The sequence below is a fragment of the Sinohyriopsis cumingii genome, chromosome 17, assembly GCF_028554795.1.
Source record: "Sinohyriopsis cumingii isolate HCF-2022 chromosome 17, ASM2855479v2, whole genome shotgun sequence".
In the NCBI taxonomy this organism is placed as follows: domain Eukaryota; kingdom Metazoa; phylum Mollusca; class Bivalvia; order Unionida; family Unionidae; genus Sinohyriopsis; species Sinohyriopsis cumingii.
The window spans coordinates 94901296-94916372 of record NC_142977.1 but is presented as its reverse complement, the minus strand read 5'-3'; the positions used below and the strand labels follow the sequence as shown (position 1 = coordinate 94916372).

Sequence of the window (15077 nt, the reverse complement as noted above, 5' to 3'; positions counted from 1 at the left end):
AATAGCCTCTTTTTGTATTTTTTATAAATAAAAGTCCCAAATTTTCCTTCCTTACCTCTTTCCCTCCTTTCTGCCAACTAAAGGGTCACACTCAAGACAGCTTTGGCAACCCAGTGGCTAAGTTTCATTACTTGTGTTGCACTCAAATTACCATTTATTTGGCATTATCCATTGGTTTTAGTTCATTAATCAGAAGTTCAGTAGTTCATTTAATTTTGTTTTCAGTGCAGATCGATGGATACAACTCCACTATGTAGGAAAGCACTAAGTAATACAAAAGTATTTTCTGTTTTTCCTGGTTAGGTTGGAGAGCCCTTGCAAAAATTGTGAAGCACCTTATTCATTTAAGAACCAGCTTCCTCTTGATAAAGATACTTCTAAATTTGAGGTAAGACTTTTTGCTATATTTAATAAATTCACAAAACTGCATTTGTGTTTTATTCTGAGTCAGCAGAAAGACCAAGTTTGATACGGCATAGGGATGTGGATGCTGTCATGCAGAGACATATTTATAAGTCATATCAAACAAGATTTTCCCTTCAAGTAAGAACTAAACACAAATGTGGCTTTGTATTTCTTATGTGCCCCCTCTTTTATTCTTTGTAAATACTTGTAGTGTTATTGTATAAATGAAATTCAAAATGAATTGCGTTTTGTAAAATGTTTGGTTCACTGCATCTTGTATCATGAATCTGAGGGTGTTATTGAAATATGGATTATATAACTTACTGTAAAATTAAATGGGAATGTAATAAATATTTAATTACAAGGTTTTGATCAGTGGTTCAACCTGTTGGGTGGGATGGGGATATATAACCAGTTTTATCCAGTTTGTGAAGGTCTTCAATACTTACTATGAACTTTTATTTAATGACTCTTACGTGGAATATTAATATTTCATGAAATGTTCCTGTATCAGAATTTACACATCAGTCAGTAAGTGTAAAGTCCATTTCTATAAGAAAAATTGCATCTTTTCTTTTAATTACTGTGGATTGACTGATTTATTATGTGCATCAATTTCTATGGATTGAAATCGGTACCACAAGCCACACCTTTAAAGATCTGTATTTTAGAGATTTGTTTATAGTAACAACATTTCTTAGAAAATCTTTTTGTAGTACTGATAAAACGTATGTTTGGCAAAAGCATGGAAATTGATGACTACAAAAAGTAAATGACTTTACAAAGAGCTTTGATGTCTTCACTTCTCATTATTATTTATAAGGTTAATACAGGTGTAATAACCTGTTTATTATAAGGGTAAATTTCGTTTATATGTATAATGGTCTCTCAGATGTATTTATCACAGAAATAACTGATCACTTTTAATGACTCTTTTTAACAAGTTAAGGTGAATTTGTCAGTCTTTACACATATATACAAGTGAATTAGTTGTTACACATATATGCAGGTGAATTTGTCAGTTTTACACATATACACAAGTGAATTTGTCACTTGTTACACATTATGTACAAGGGAATTTGGCAAACATTACACATATACAGGTGAATTTGTCAGTTTGTCAGTCTTTACACATATATGCAGGTAAATTTCTCGGCGCAGAGGTTTGCATATTAAAATAATGCCCTTTTACAGTTGTCATTATTAAAGTTTATGTTCATTCTGTAAGTATGTTCTTTCAAACACTCATTCTCACTAAATGTCCTGGAAAATACAAAAAAAATCTTGCTAGCTTAATTCCAAATGATGAAGAAAATAGATTTGAGAAAATGCAGAATTCAATAAATTTCAGAATTGAAGGCTAGTACAGTGGGCTACAAACAAATAGTAACAAAGCCTGATAATGCAACTTAAAGACAGTAGCTCAGAGAAGACACTTGAATGCAAAAATTGTTGGCTTTAGAACTATCCATTTACTTTCTTGTTCATCAGTAATTATTATCTTTTTGTATTTTTGTAAATATTTTTGGAGAAAATAAAGACAATTTATCATTTATGCAATAACACACTTCAGTTTAAGGTTGCCAGGCCCATCATGCGAGACTTCATATAATAGCCTACTTCGTGTTATGGTAGCCCATTTCAGTATAGAGCAGCCCAGGCCCAGCATTCTCAGCAGAAAAAAATGTTGTACACTGGAAACGAGAAATTATCAATATTTGCTGATGGTGACACCCACATACACATAGTTTTCTAGCGTCCTTTATTTGGCCTAAAGCAAGTTATATCTTGTGGAATAATAAATACAATACACACACACATACACATGTCCAGAGAGTGACACACATTGAACAAGAAACATTTACATTTGGCAAAAAGTCAAAACTATCCAGAATAATTACAAGGTAAAAACTTCAGGAAAAAACCACAAAAGAACAAATTATATTCCCAGTAGACTAGCAAGTATGGATGCAAGGTCAAAGCACTTTATCCCTGTACTGTCTGGTGGGAGTTAATTATGTACATCATTATGAGATACTCAGGTTATATAGGTTTTTTTTATTCTTGTTTTAGTCTTTACATTGTGGATATAGTATCCACATATGAATGCAGGGATCGTCCTGGGCTTCGCCAATGTCGCAAATTGCGATTTTTTTTCCTTATTGGCGACAAAAATATCCCCTCTGGCGATTTTTTTTGCGACAACTTTTTGGTTATTTAATTTGTACATACAATCATGGATTTGGACTGGATAAATTAAAAGGGAGAATGAAAGGAAGCCACAAACTTGACTAATCAATGCATTGGAATCGACCTGTTACACAAACGATCCTTTGTTCGTATTGACAACCCCATCTTTACAGTGCATTGTTACATCATAATCTGCTTATGCTGACATCTGGGCTGAGTACTGTATGCTGTGTTACAGTCAATCATGCTACCGAACTATACCTACAACTGACCGACTTCTGAAGATGCGAATAGAACAGATACAATTAATTGAATGGCTAATCCTTCTGGGTTTTTTTGTGGTTTTTTTACATATACCAATACAATAGTTTTGTTGAACCTTCGTAGAAAACTGATAACCTTTGAAGTACCGACTACTGTGTATAAATACAAAGCAAATGGAAAAAATCTCAATCACAATTATATTTGTCGCCAGTACAGCATTTTACTCATTGATCTTTTCCTTTTGCCATCAATCTGTGTTACGGCTGCAGAGACTTAAACTCCGCAACAAGAAATAGCAAAAAAAAAAAAAAAAACAGTTTTGCATAATTAATAATAATTATTTATTTCTCAAAATACAGGAGTGAAAGAATCCCTAAATTAGGTGTGAATTTATGCTTATATATACGGTCCAATATTGCCAGGTGTTGACTCGTGTAAGTTTCATTCGTGGGAATGGAGATCCTATTTTGCTTGTCGAGAAAATTTATACAGCATTCAGTGATCATTCTTGGGATTTTGGAAGCAATTCCCTAGAAGCTTTGTGAAGCTAGCCATAAGGGGGGGGGGGCTGCTGAGAGACTACTGGTGTCACCTGTCAGCACTGTAGACTGTGAACATGGATTCAGTAAGATGAACCTCATAAAAACTGACATCAGAAATAAACTCTGCATCTCATCTCTCGAGAATTTAATAAGAATCAGCATGTACAGATGTGAAAAATTAGACTTTGAAACTGCATTCAACAAGTGGTCAGCCCTAAAATCGCGACGGATCTTCATGTAACATTTTGTTAATGCTTGTTGTAATTAGAGTATTAACTAACCCATCTTTTGTAATTTTCATTGCCTGTTACATTAATAGACTAAATTAACACTTGAAAAAATGTACACTACTTGTTCTGGGCACACTTTTTGAAAATTGGCGACAAAATATTGAAGTTGGCGATTTTTTTGGCGACAGGTTTTTAAAAGCCAGGACCATCCCTGGAATGTATCGACATCACAAGGGAAAGTTGCTAGAAGAACTACTACCACCACTACTACTGTACCACTACTAATAATTTGTTGTCACTAAAGGACAGTGAAACTGAGCAGACTGATAAGAAAGAAACCAAATCACTATGGATTAAACAGCATTTATGGACTAAAGTTTTTCATTTAAGCTGATCTCGCCATATGTTTACATCAGCAGTATTCAATATTTCTCATTTTGTCCATGTTCTTTATCTGTCTGTTTGTGATTATACTCAATGGCCGGTATTTTGAAGGACTGGACACCAACATATTCGATGACACGCATCTTATACATCAGGATCCATATGATGTTGTTATTGACACATTTGATTGATATAGTGCGTGTAACTCGTATTGGTGAATTCCTGAAAGTGTTGCAAGGTGTTCATTGAAGTTTATTGGTCATTTATAAGTGATGATGGATGGTTCTTTGAAGTTTATTGGTCATTTATAAGTGATGATGGGTGGTTCTTTGAAGACCTCACTTTGGCATGCAGAAGAATCAATAATATTCCATTGACTGCAGACAATGCTTGCATAGTTCTGACACACTTTTAATATTCCATTGACTGCAGACAATGCTTGCATAGTTTGACACACTTTTAATATTCCATTGACTGCAGACAATGCTTGCATAGTTCTGACACACTTTTAATATTCCATTGACTCCAGACAATGCTTGCATAGTTTTGGCACACTTTTAATATTCCATTGACTCCAGACAATGCTTGCATAGTTCTGACACACTTTTAATACTCCATTGACTCCAGACAATGCTTGCATAGTTCTGACACACTTTTAATATTCCATTGACTCCAGACAATGCTTGCATAGTTCTGACACACTTTTAATATTCCATTGACTCCAGACAATGCTTGCATAGTTCTGACACACTTTTAATATTCCACTGACTCCAGACAATGCTTGCATAGTTCTGACACACTTTTAATATTCCATTGACTCCAGACAATGCTTGCATAGTTCTGACACACTTTTAATATTCCATTGACTCCAGACAATGCTTGCATAGTTCTGACACACTTTTAATATTCCATTGACTCCAGACAATGCTTGCATAGTTTTGACACACTTTTAATATTCCATTGACTCCAGACAATGCTTGCATAGTTTTGACACACTTTAAGATGGCCATAGGTAGATGACCTGATTATTTATTAAGGATATATACTTCAGATTCAGTTTGAGAGGTTGAGTTGAAATTGTTTGAGCCATCCATGGTTGCTGCTGTCTATATTTCTACCATGTATTTAGAAGTAATTTAGAGCAATCCAGGTATTTGAGCCAACTGTGTTCAATCCAATAAAGTTTGACTTATTTAACAACATACTGAAAAATATAATTTATGTTTCAGACCTATGTGAGACGGGCCAACATCTCGGGTAACCTGGATGCCCCTGAGGGAGGCTTTGATGCTATCATGCAGACCATCATGTGTCAGGTATCACACCACTGTTTGCATATGTACCTCTAATTATCCATGATTAATTCAGTCTTTTGTACTTGAGTATGTTTCAAGACAAACAAAATCAAAACATTTTACCTTGCTTTGGGAATAGAAGCCTTAAATATATTATCGGACCTGGCAACCCTTACGATTTTGCTGTTAAGTCTTACAGAAATGACCCTTAAAATATGGACTTACTGAATAAAAGTGTAAATTATGTGAAAAATACAGATATTGGCTTGTCCATACTTGATTCAGATCTGGGTTTCATATTAGATTTGGCGGAGTTGGTCAGTGATCCAAACTAACTTTACACTAGTGCCTCAGATACTTTTAACTGCATGTATTTTGTGATGAAAATCTTCTACATGATTAAGCTGATGCTTATTTTTTTAAATGGCATCCAGCAAGTGATGGTTCTTGAAGAAGTTAAAAAGTTTTAATAGTCAGTACAGAAGAAAAAAATGGAATATTTAGATTCTTGGGGGGAAAAAAGCAGGAAGGGCAAAAGCTACGTTTAGTGGACATCATATATTGATTAGAGTATGTCAGATGGTGGAAAAGATGATTGCCGTCATCATGGTCCAGATGAAATTTAATTTTTTTATTGATTAAAACAAGCTGAGTGATAGTGAGAAGCAATTGAGCTCTGTAGGATTTGGAACTGCAGTTTGTGAAACTTTACTTGAAGTAATTAAGGTCCAAGTAACTTTACAAACTTTTAGCTTGACAGGAGCAGTACATGATATTTTGTTACATCTTACTGAAAACTGGTCTAACTTATCAAAAAAATCTACTGCATTACTGAGATAGACTTGTTAGGTATGGCAGGTCTGTAAACATTCAGAAATTTTATTCATTCTTTGTTTCATAGCTCAAATTCTTGTAAGAAACTTCTTGGCTACTATTATTTACTGTGCAAGAATTTATGAGTTTTTTTGGGGGGAAAATGCTAGTTTTTCCATGATTTATTATTGCCATGAAGGTCAAGAGTGTATGACACTATTATTCATAATTGTTCATAATTTTGTTGGCTGTCATCAGTAGATATGTGATGGTTACCATGTACATTCACATGTAAGTCAGGTCCATCTGCAAATGACATACACTTAGATCTGCTATTGCATAATGCATCAGAGTGTCCATGTTGTTTGTTCTACTGTTAATCCTAACACACTGCATAGATCCAGCTTGGCTGATTCATTATGTAATGGTTGATCTGGATATTTGCAGTTGGATCCGACATGCGTGTGTATATGATACAAAAAACAACTGAAGATTTGTCGGTCATAAAACCAATCATGCCATACACAATGATTTTCCATCATTGACAGAAGATATGCTGTTTAGAATCAGGATATTTCACACACGTCATCATAGTCACAAGTAAATTACCTGATTAGATTTTCAGTTCATTAAAACAATTTTTACAGTTGTTGGCAGACTGCTCTGGTGGTCTAGTGGTTAGAGCATCCACCTTGGATGCGGGAGGTCGTGGGTTTGAACCCTGGCTGAGTCATACCAAATCTTGTAAAAATGGTACTAGCAGCTGCCTCACTTGGCACTCAGCATTATGAGGTTAGTGTTAGGACTTGATGAGCTGGTGTCAGGCTAATCTGACTGGGTGGGACATAATGTTACATGTCTGCAGCATGATGCCCAGTGCTAGACATCACTATAAACTGCAGACATCTGAGTAATATTACTGAGAAATTGTTAAAAATACATTAAAAATCCAAATCTCTCTCTCTCTCTCTCTCACACACACACACGCACACAGAGTTTTTGGCACATTGTTTTTGCAGAATTAAGGAGAAACCAGGTAGACAAATGAAATGAAACAGGCATAGTGTATTAAAATTTAAATGACCCTATTAGATTTTCAGAACATTATAGAAATTATTCACTTTTATGCACATTTTTGAACTTTTTAAAAACTTTTTTGCAAAATCCTTTTTAGCATAATTAATCAAGACTGCTTCAATTAGAGAAATAAAATTTATTTTTCATGTTTGTATACATCTGTAGATACCATTATATCACTTTTTCAATGTTTAAACAACAATTAAAATTTTTGGATATGGAATTTTTGGTCTTAAGACGGAGTTTTACAAACTGTGTTTTTTTCCACAAGGTTTCTGAAATTAATTACTTATGAAAATGAATATTATAATCTATAATAATTTAATTTATACCATTTTATAATACAATATATAATTTACTCCCTTACAAGTCAAGTCCAGCTGTAAATAGAAGAGACCCAGATCATAAATCACGAGCAGATCAGGGTCTATATTTGTTTTATTGATTAATCCTAACAATCTGTATAGACCTAAGTCTGCCAGCAAATTATGTGATGACAGCTCTGGGTGTGTCAAATTTGCATTTGGACTGGACTCAATTGAGTATAGACAGTACGTTAAGATATGACTAGGCTGATGTTAAAGTTACTTGAAAAATCTTTACAGGTTATTCTTGATTAACTTTGAGTCCATGCTCGTTAGATTTGTTTTGCATTTATTTAATGTACATTAATGCATTTCTGTTCTTATTTTATCATTAATGTCAAATCTGTTGAATACTATAGCAAATAGGTTGGAGAAATGTATCCAGGAAGTTACTGGTATACTCGACTGATGCTGGATTTCACATTGCTGGCGATGGAAAGGTTGGTCACAACAACCTGGAAGTGTACCCGAATGTATCTCCATAGACCTTATTTGCCGTTGTTTTGCTTGTGTGTACGGCTTGATATCTTATGCATATAATTTAGACTATATAATCTCTTTCAGCTCATGCTAGTGTACTGTCTTTTCATGTTACTTGTATTAGAAATGATATGTGGCTTTGTTGCCTGTAACTTATCTACCATGTGGGCAAGAATGTACTAAATGATCTCATTTCAGTGTCATGCTTGATGAGGAAATTTTGTCCAGTTGGAAGTCCAGTGAACAATTTCATAATCAGCACTCTGAATTGAATTTTTGGTCAAGGATCTCAAGTTTTTAGCTGTAGTGGCTTTTAAGCACAAGAACACAAAAACAAGTATAAATGTAAATTTTATCATTGAAACCAGTCTGTGGATATGAATATAATTTTAAAATTGAAACCAGTCTGTGGTTATGAATAAAATTGTATCATCGAAACCAGTCTGTGGATATATCTGAAGAATAATTTGAATGATGCTAATTCAATAATGGTTTATTCTGTCCCAAAATATTAATTATAGATTTATCAAACCTTACTGTGTGCTTATAGCTTGCACATTGTCTAAAAATGTTCAGCGATTTTCTATCGATGATAACAGATTCAAGGTCAAAACCATGTGAAAGAAATTTTTGTACTATGCTTACAGGTACCTGAACATGTTAACTCAAATGTAAGGGGATAGTTTTGTTACCAAAATTAATATGTGGAAAATGTTTAAAGAATATAGAAGATGGTTCCAATAGAAGGTATATTTGAAAATTGGAAAAAGAAAGAACTCAAGAGGCTATTCACTGAATTTTTGCCCATATGTATTCATTAAACTTGATCTGTGTTTGATGTTAAATCTACTCATAAACTTAACTAAAAAGTGGAAATAACGTTTGGAAATAAATGTGGTTTTGTTGTAGCTGCTTCTTATGAATGGATTGTGATAGTGACATGGAGGTGTTTACTAAATGACTTGTTTGCTCATTTTGATCCTGGATGAAATTGTCCTGGAAACGTGAAAATGGTACCAATCAGACATATATCTTGGAAACAAAAAATGGTACTAGTCGGACCTATATATCTTGGAAGTTGAAAATGGTACCAATTGGACATATATCTTGGAAACATGAAAATGGTACCAATCAGACATGTATCTTGGAAACATGAAAATGGTACCAATCAGACATAAATCTTTGAAACAAGAAAATGGTACCAATCTGACATATATCTTGGAAACAAAAAAATGGTACCAATGAGATATACATCTTGGAGACATGAAAACTCAAACTTAAGAAAATAGTCTTGTTACTAGATTTGGTATGTTGAATATTTCAGATCAGTATCAGAGATGTTTAAATATCCTGCAGTGAACAAGAAAAAACAGGCTTGTCTGTGATTTCCTGAGAATTATATTCAGCCAGGAAGATATGAGGAACTCTGTTGTAGTAAAGAACTTGATCAGATCAGATATTGATAGTAATTGGTACTATTGCTCTCAGTAAAATAATCATTCAAATTATTTTACCTTGGATAAGAGTAATAAGTGAATATACTTTGCGAAATCCAGTATTCCCTTCAAATTATCCATTTTAAAAAACATTCATTGATATATTTTGTCCTGTGTATTGGTCTATCTGTTCAAAAAAGCAGTGTTAATTGTAGGTAGAAATTCTCTATAACAGGGTTAAATAAAGCAGATGACCCCTGCACAAAGCAAGTAATAAATTGAAGTAAACAATTGAAAATATGCATAAGCTTGAAATATGCATTAATTGGAAATTTGCATTAACTAGAAGCATGTTTAATATATATCTAACACTTGTTTGTTTCTGTCTGTTACTTTTGGCACAGTGATGTACATAAGGTTCTTGCTGTATTTATAGCCACTCAAAGAGAATTCCTGCATTTCATGTTCTTATAGTTTAGCATTATGCATGCTATGTAGGTTTTTCTGGTTGTGCATTCAATTTTTATTCCATCAAAGAACAATAATGTTGGCTAGAATGCTATATTTAAATGTTTTGATCCCCATCCCCCAAAGATTGAGCCTCATTGTAAATTACTGAGGGTTCGGACAGACCTGAGAATGTTTTGATCCATATCCTCCTAAGACTGAGCTTCATCGTAAATTCCTGAAGGTTTGGACAGAACAAGGGATGTTCTGATCCTTATCCCCTAATGACTGAGCTTCATAAGGACAGACTCACGGATACATTTTTGCTGCACTAGAACATTTGTCTGTTCACATCAATGAATATATGTATATGGAATATAATACTACATGGAGATCTCGTGAGTTTTAGATATGGAGTATAATACTATATAGAGACCTCATGAGTTTTAGATATGGAGTATAATGCTATATAGAGACCTCGTGAGTTTTAGATATGGAGTATAATACTATATAGAGACCTCGTGAGTTTTAGATATGGAGTATAATACTATATAGAGACCTCATGAGTTTTAGATATGGAGTATAATACTATATAGAGACCTCATGAGTTTTAGATATGGAGTATAATACTATATAGAGACCTCGTGAGTTTTAGATATGGAGTATAATACTATATAGAGACCTCGTGAGTTTTAGATATGGAGTATAATACTACATGGAGATCTCATGAGTTTTAGATATGGAGTATAATAGAAACAAGTTTTAGATATGGAGTATAATACTATATATAGATCTCATGAGTTTTAGATATGGAGTATAATACTATATATAGATCTCATGAGTTTTAGATGGAGTATAATACTGTATATAGATCTCATGAGTTTTAGATATGGAGTATAATACTATATAGAGATCTCATGAGTTTCCCATCATGATCAGGTCCTGTGTTCAGGGCTGGGGAACGTGTGTCAATCATCACCCAGTTGGCCAGTGCATGTGTGCTATCACAGAGGCTGCTAAATAGTTTCCATATTGTGGCCAGGCTAAAAACTCTCTAGTGTTATTACCCCACCCCTTCTGTGCATTTTCCCATTTCACAGGGAATGGATACAAATTTGGATATACAGCTACAGACAATTATCACTCATACCCCTGGGTTTAAAGTTTCTAAAACAGTGTAGGAGGAGTTGTGCAGCAAAAGAAAAACTTCATGAAATTCTGTCATCATTCTGTGTTCAGTAGTGTCCTTACATGTTTGCTCACACTCTCTTCATCTGCATGCCCTGGGGATGGGTCAAAATTCCAAAGCCATTACAAATAGGACATAATCATGTGTTATGTGATTATGAGATGGAATTTTGTTTGCACACTTACAAAGAAGTGTCTACATAGCATAAATACCTTGAAACCTTGTGTAATTTGACCATGTATGGGACCAAATAATACACTGAATTACTTACCTTGTGTAATATGTCCACATAAGGGAATAATTATTAGGCCTGATTCCAGGTGTCACTTAGTGTGAATACTTGGTCACAAATCAATAACAAAAAGGCTCATTATATAGACACAGTTTTCAATCTGCAAGGGTCAGATTAGGCAGGTTTCACTGTATTTGAAATAGTTTTGTCACTGATGTGTTTCAGCTGTCAAAATTTGTTGTTTATTTAGCCACATAATACAAGATTAGTTTTGTGACATTGAGTACAAAACAGTTTTAATACGAGACAGAATTGCAGTTTCATATATTGCTTTTTAATGGTCACAACGACCCAGTGTTCATTAAACGTGCAGTCTGTCCATTCAGTTGAACATAGAAAATTGTAAATGTATATGTAGACGATTCTAAATGTCTCGGTACTTAATGTATGTATATAAATTTTCAGTGTGATCCGTGATATTTTCTACTATTCTAACTACAGATTTATCGGATTACATGAAGAATGTGATTGCTCTTTAAATCACTCCAGAATAATTCTGATTGGTCAACTTTGCTGAGCTTTGGCACTCATGATAATTTTGACAGTCTCAGTTGCTGTGTTTTGACAGCTGAAATGCAGAGTTTCTAATTCATACACATGTGAAGTTTTCAGGTCTTTCAGTACAGGCAGTCAGCCCATGTATGCCTATTTTCCATGCTTGGTATAGTTTTCAGTTGATTGAAAACACTCATATCCTTATAAACCACTGGCTTACTAGACTGGCTACTTTAATCTATTTTCTGCTTTGCTTTGCTGGATCTTTAGGACCAAATTGGCTGGAGAAACCAGTCACGAAAACTGCTGCTTTTTTCTACTGATGCTGGCTTCCATTTTGCAGGAGACGGGAAGGTCAGTGAATAGTATGTTCCTATTGAACCCATATAGTTATAATCAATATTGGTATCAAGAATTAAAAGAGGCGGGGGGGGGGGGGGCAATCATTCTGAAAATTGTTAGCTTGATATCACCTTAGTTAACCAATGATGGGAAATTGTAGGATGTAGGTAAGGCAGCTGAAGAAGGCAACATGATGCAATTGGTTGACTGTTTGGGAAGTTAATGCATCATTTACCCATTTTGCTGTTAATTTGAGGTTAAAGGACAGAGCCAAGTTGCTAGGGTCGTTAAACTTTGTTACAAAGTTAACAAAAAATAATGTTTAGACCATTTTACATTTACTGTGTGAAATGATCATTATATTATTACCGTATGTACTCCTTTAAAGGTTGTTCCCAACTGCAAACATAGAGCCTGATCTGCTGTCATATAATGCACCAGCAGATCAGTGCTTGTGTTGTTTTACTGATTTCTTCATACAAACTATATAGACCTAGATCTGCCAGTGCATTATGCTACAGCAGATTTGTGTCTATGCAGTTGTTGTTAGACCTTTAAGTGAGTCTATGGTATATCATTGGTATGACATTACTTGTTAAGTCAGTATGTTATAGCACTGGGAACTTTGCACTGTGATATATGATAGCAGTTTCTGTCTGTTATTGAACAATTCAGAAATGAAATATTTTATTGAGTTTTAATAAAGGTAATAACAGTTCTGTACAAGGAAATAATAATGGCAGCAAAAAATGTACAACACTTTGGTAAATTATCAATGATTCTTGACCTCCATCATTTGGCCTAGCTGACTTTCCAAGTTGGAAATTTTATGTGAGCTCAGTAAATATATCATTGTGATGAAATTCAGTCACCAAAATACACTTTTCTCAGCATATCTGACAGGAGGAATCTGTACAAAGTTGGCAAATTGTTAAAGCTTCTGCTGCCATTATTTATTGACAGTTGCCAGTGGGGCTGTTTTTATACTTTTTTATGTAATAACTTATTTATGGGGATATGTATTAACAATGTGGCACTAGAAAGCATGCACTAACATTTACATTTTTGATCTGTGTTGTTTGCATAGGTTTATATTGTTTCTGTGTTTAGTCCCCATGAACTGACTGGTCAACATAAACTGACTAGTCAGCATAAATTAACTGGTGCCCATGAACTGACTAATCAACACAAACTGACTGGTGCCCATGAACTGACTAATCAACATAAACTGACTGGTCCCCATGAACTGACTGATCAACATGAAATGACTGGTCCCCATGAACTGACCAAAGCAAGATACCAAAAAAGGAAAATATTTACATGATATATTACCTGCTATGAGCACAATTCTGTTTGAAATTTATGAATGAAACTCACATATAAATGTTCTGACATACGATTAGATAAAGTGCATTAAACAGCTTGCAGTTATCATTTTGTGGTTAATTTGAGTTAATGGTTGTTATAACAAGATATATATACTGTATTAACCTGATGATATACCTCCAGTACATACATATTTGACCTATAATTACATGTAATAAACCTGCCACTTTTTTGGTAGGAAAAATTCTTAGGCTGGCCATTTCTCTCAGATTTATAATATGATTAGAACTGTCATTTGTTGCAAAAATTGCCTACAATTACAGTGGAGGAAAATGTGTCGTCGGTCACACTATGACTGGTTTAAAAATGTTTGCCAGACAAGTACAATTATCTGATTTATGGCTAGAATTTTGTATAGGATAAGAAGGAAAAATCCAGGACTTTCTTTAAGTTTATTTTTTGAAAAAGTGGATGCTGGGAAAGTAGAAGAAAATAGGATTTTTCCAGCCCTGAAGTTTATGCTAATTACAGTTTAAAAAGTTCAAATTTTGAAGAGATTCTTTTAAAAGAATATTTCAATGTGACTATTTAAAAAATGTAAGCAACAGGTATTTGATAATACAGGAAGTGGTCATAAAGCAGTTTCCCGTATAAAAAAAAAACTCATTTGATTTCTGTAGTGAATATAGAAAGTGGGTTTATAATATGGGTGACCTTTCTGAGGGGGATCACACAGATGTGAATAATAGTTAGATAAAAAATAATAGATATTACTAATTTTTAAATATCTAATATTTTCATGTAAACATTACAGGAATATTATGGAATCATTGTGATAAAACTTATATTATTATTATTTAAAATAATTATGAATAATTATCAGTTATGTTGAAAATGAAATCAGGGCACAGACATCTGCTTATAACTAGGACCTACTAAATGAGGTATGACTCTTCATGGAAAGTTTTCCTGTGAGTAAGATTCATAAATCATCATATCAGGAAAACTCTGGATAATAAAGTTGGGTATTGTGACCAACACAGGATGATGAGGAACACAGTAGTATTGATGCAGCAACACACTGGTAATAGAATGATGGAGCAACACAATGGTATTAGGATGATGGGGAACACAGTGGTATTATGATGGGCAATACAGTGATATTAGGATGATAGAACAACATAGTGGTATTAGGATGATGGAGCAACATGGTACTATTAGGATGATGGAGTGACACAATAATATTGATGGATTAACACATTGGTATCAAGATGATGGAGCAACACTGGTATTAGGATGATGGAGCAACATGGTGCTATTAGGATGATGGAGTAACATAGTGGTATTAAGATGAATGAGCAACACAGTGGTACTAGGATGATGAAGCAACACTGGTATTAGGATGATGGAGCAACAATGCTATTATGATGATTGAGCAATACAGTGGTATTAGGATGATGGAGCAACATGGTGGTATTAAGACAATAGACAACACAGTAGTATTA

The 15077-nt window shown here is 34.1% G+C and overlaps 1 protein-coding gene across 2 annotated transcripts in view; it reads left to right on the top strand.

Annotated features, from left to right (window-relative positions):
• Positions 1-15077, top strand: part of LOC149779463 (integrin beta pat-3-like) — an 84994-nt gene that overhangs the window by 31849 nt on the left and 38068 nt on the right. The window contains exons 8-10 of one of the 2 annotated variants that reach the window (XM_089940145.1): positions 304-388; positions 5245-5331; positions 12175-12258. In XM_089940145.1, the coding sequence (XP_089796271.1) occupies positions 304-388; positions 5245-5331; positions 12175-12258 (256 nt within the window). Of the gene's footprint in view, positions 1-303; positions 389-5244; positions 5332-7924; positions 8006-12174; positions 12259-15077 lie in introns of both variants that reach the window. The other variant, XM_089940146.1, reaches the window with a different exon arrangement.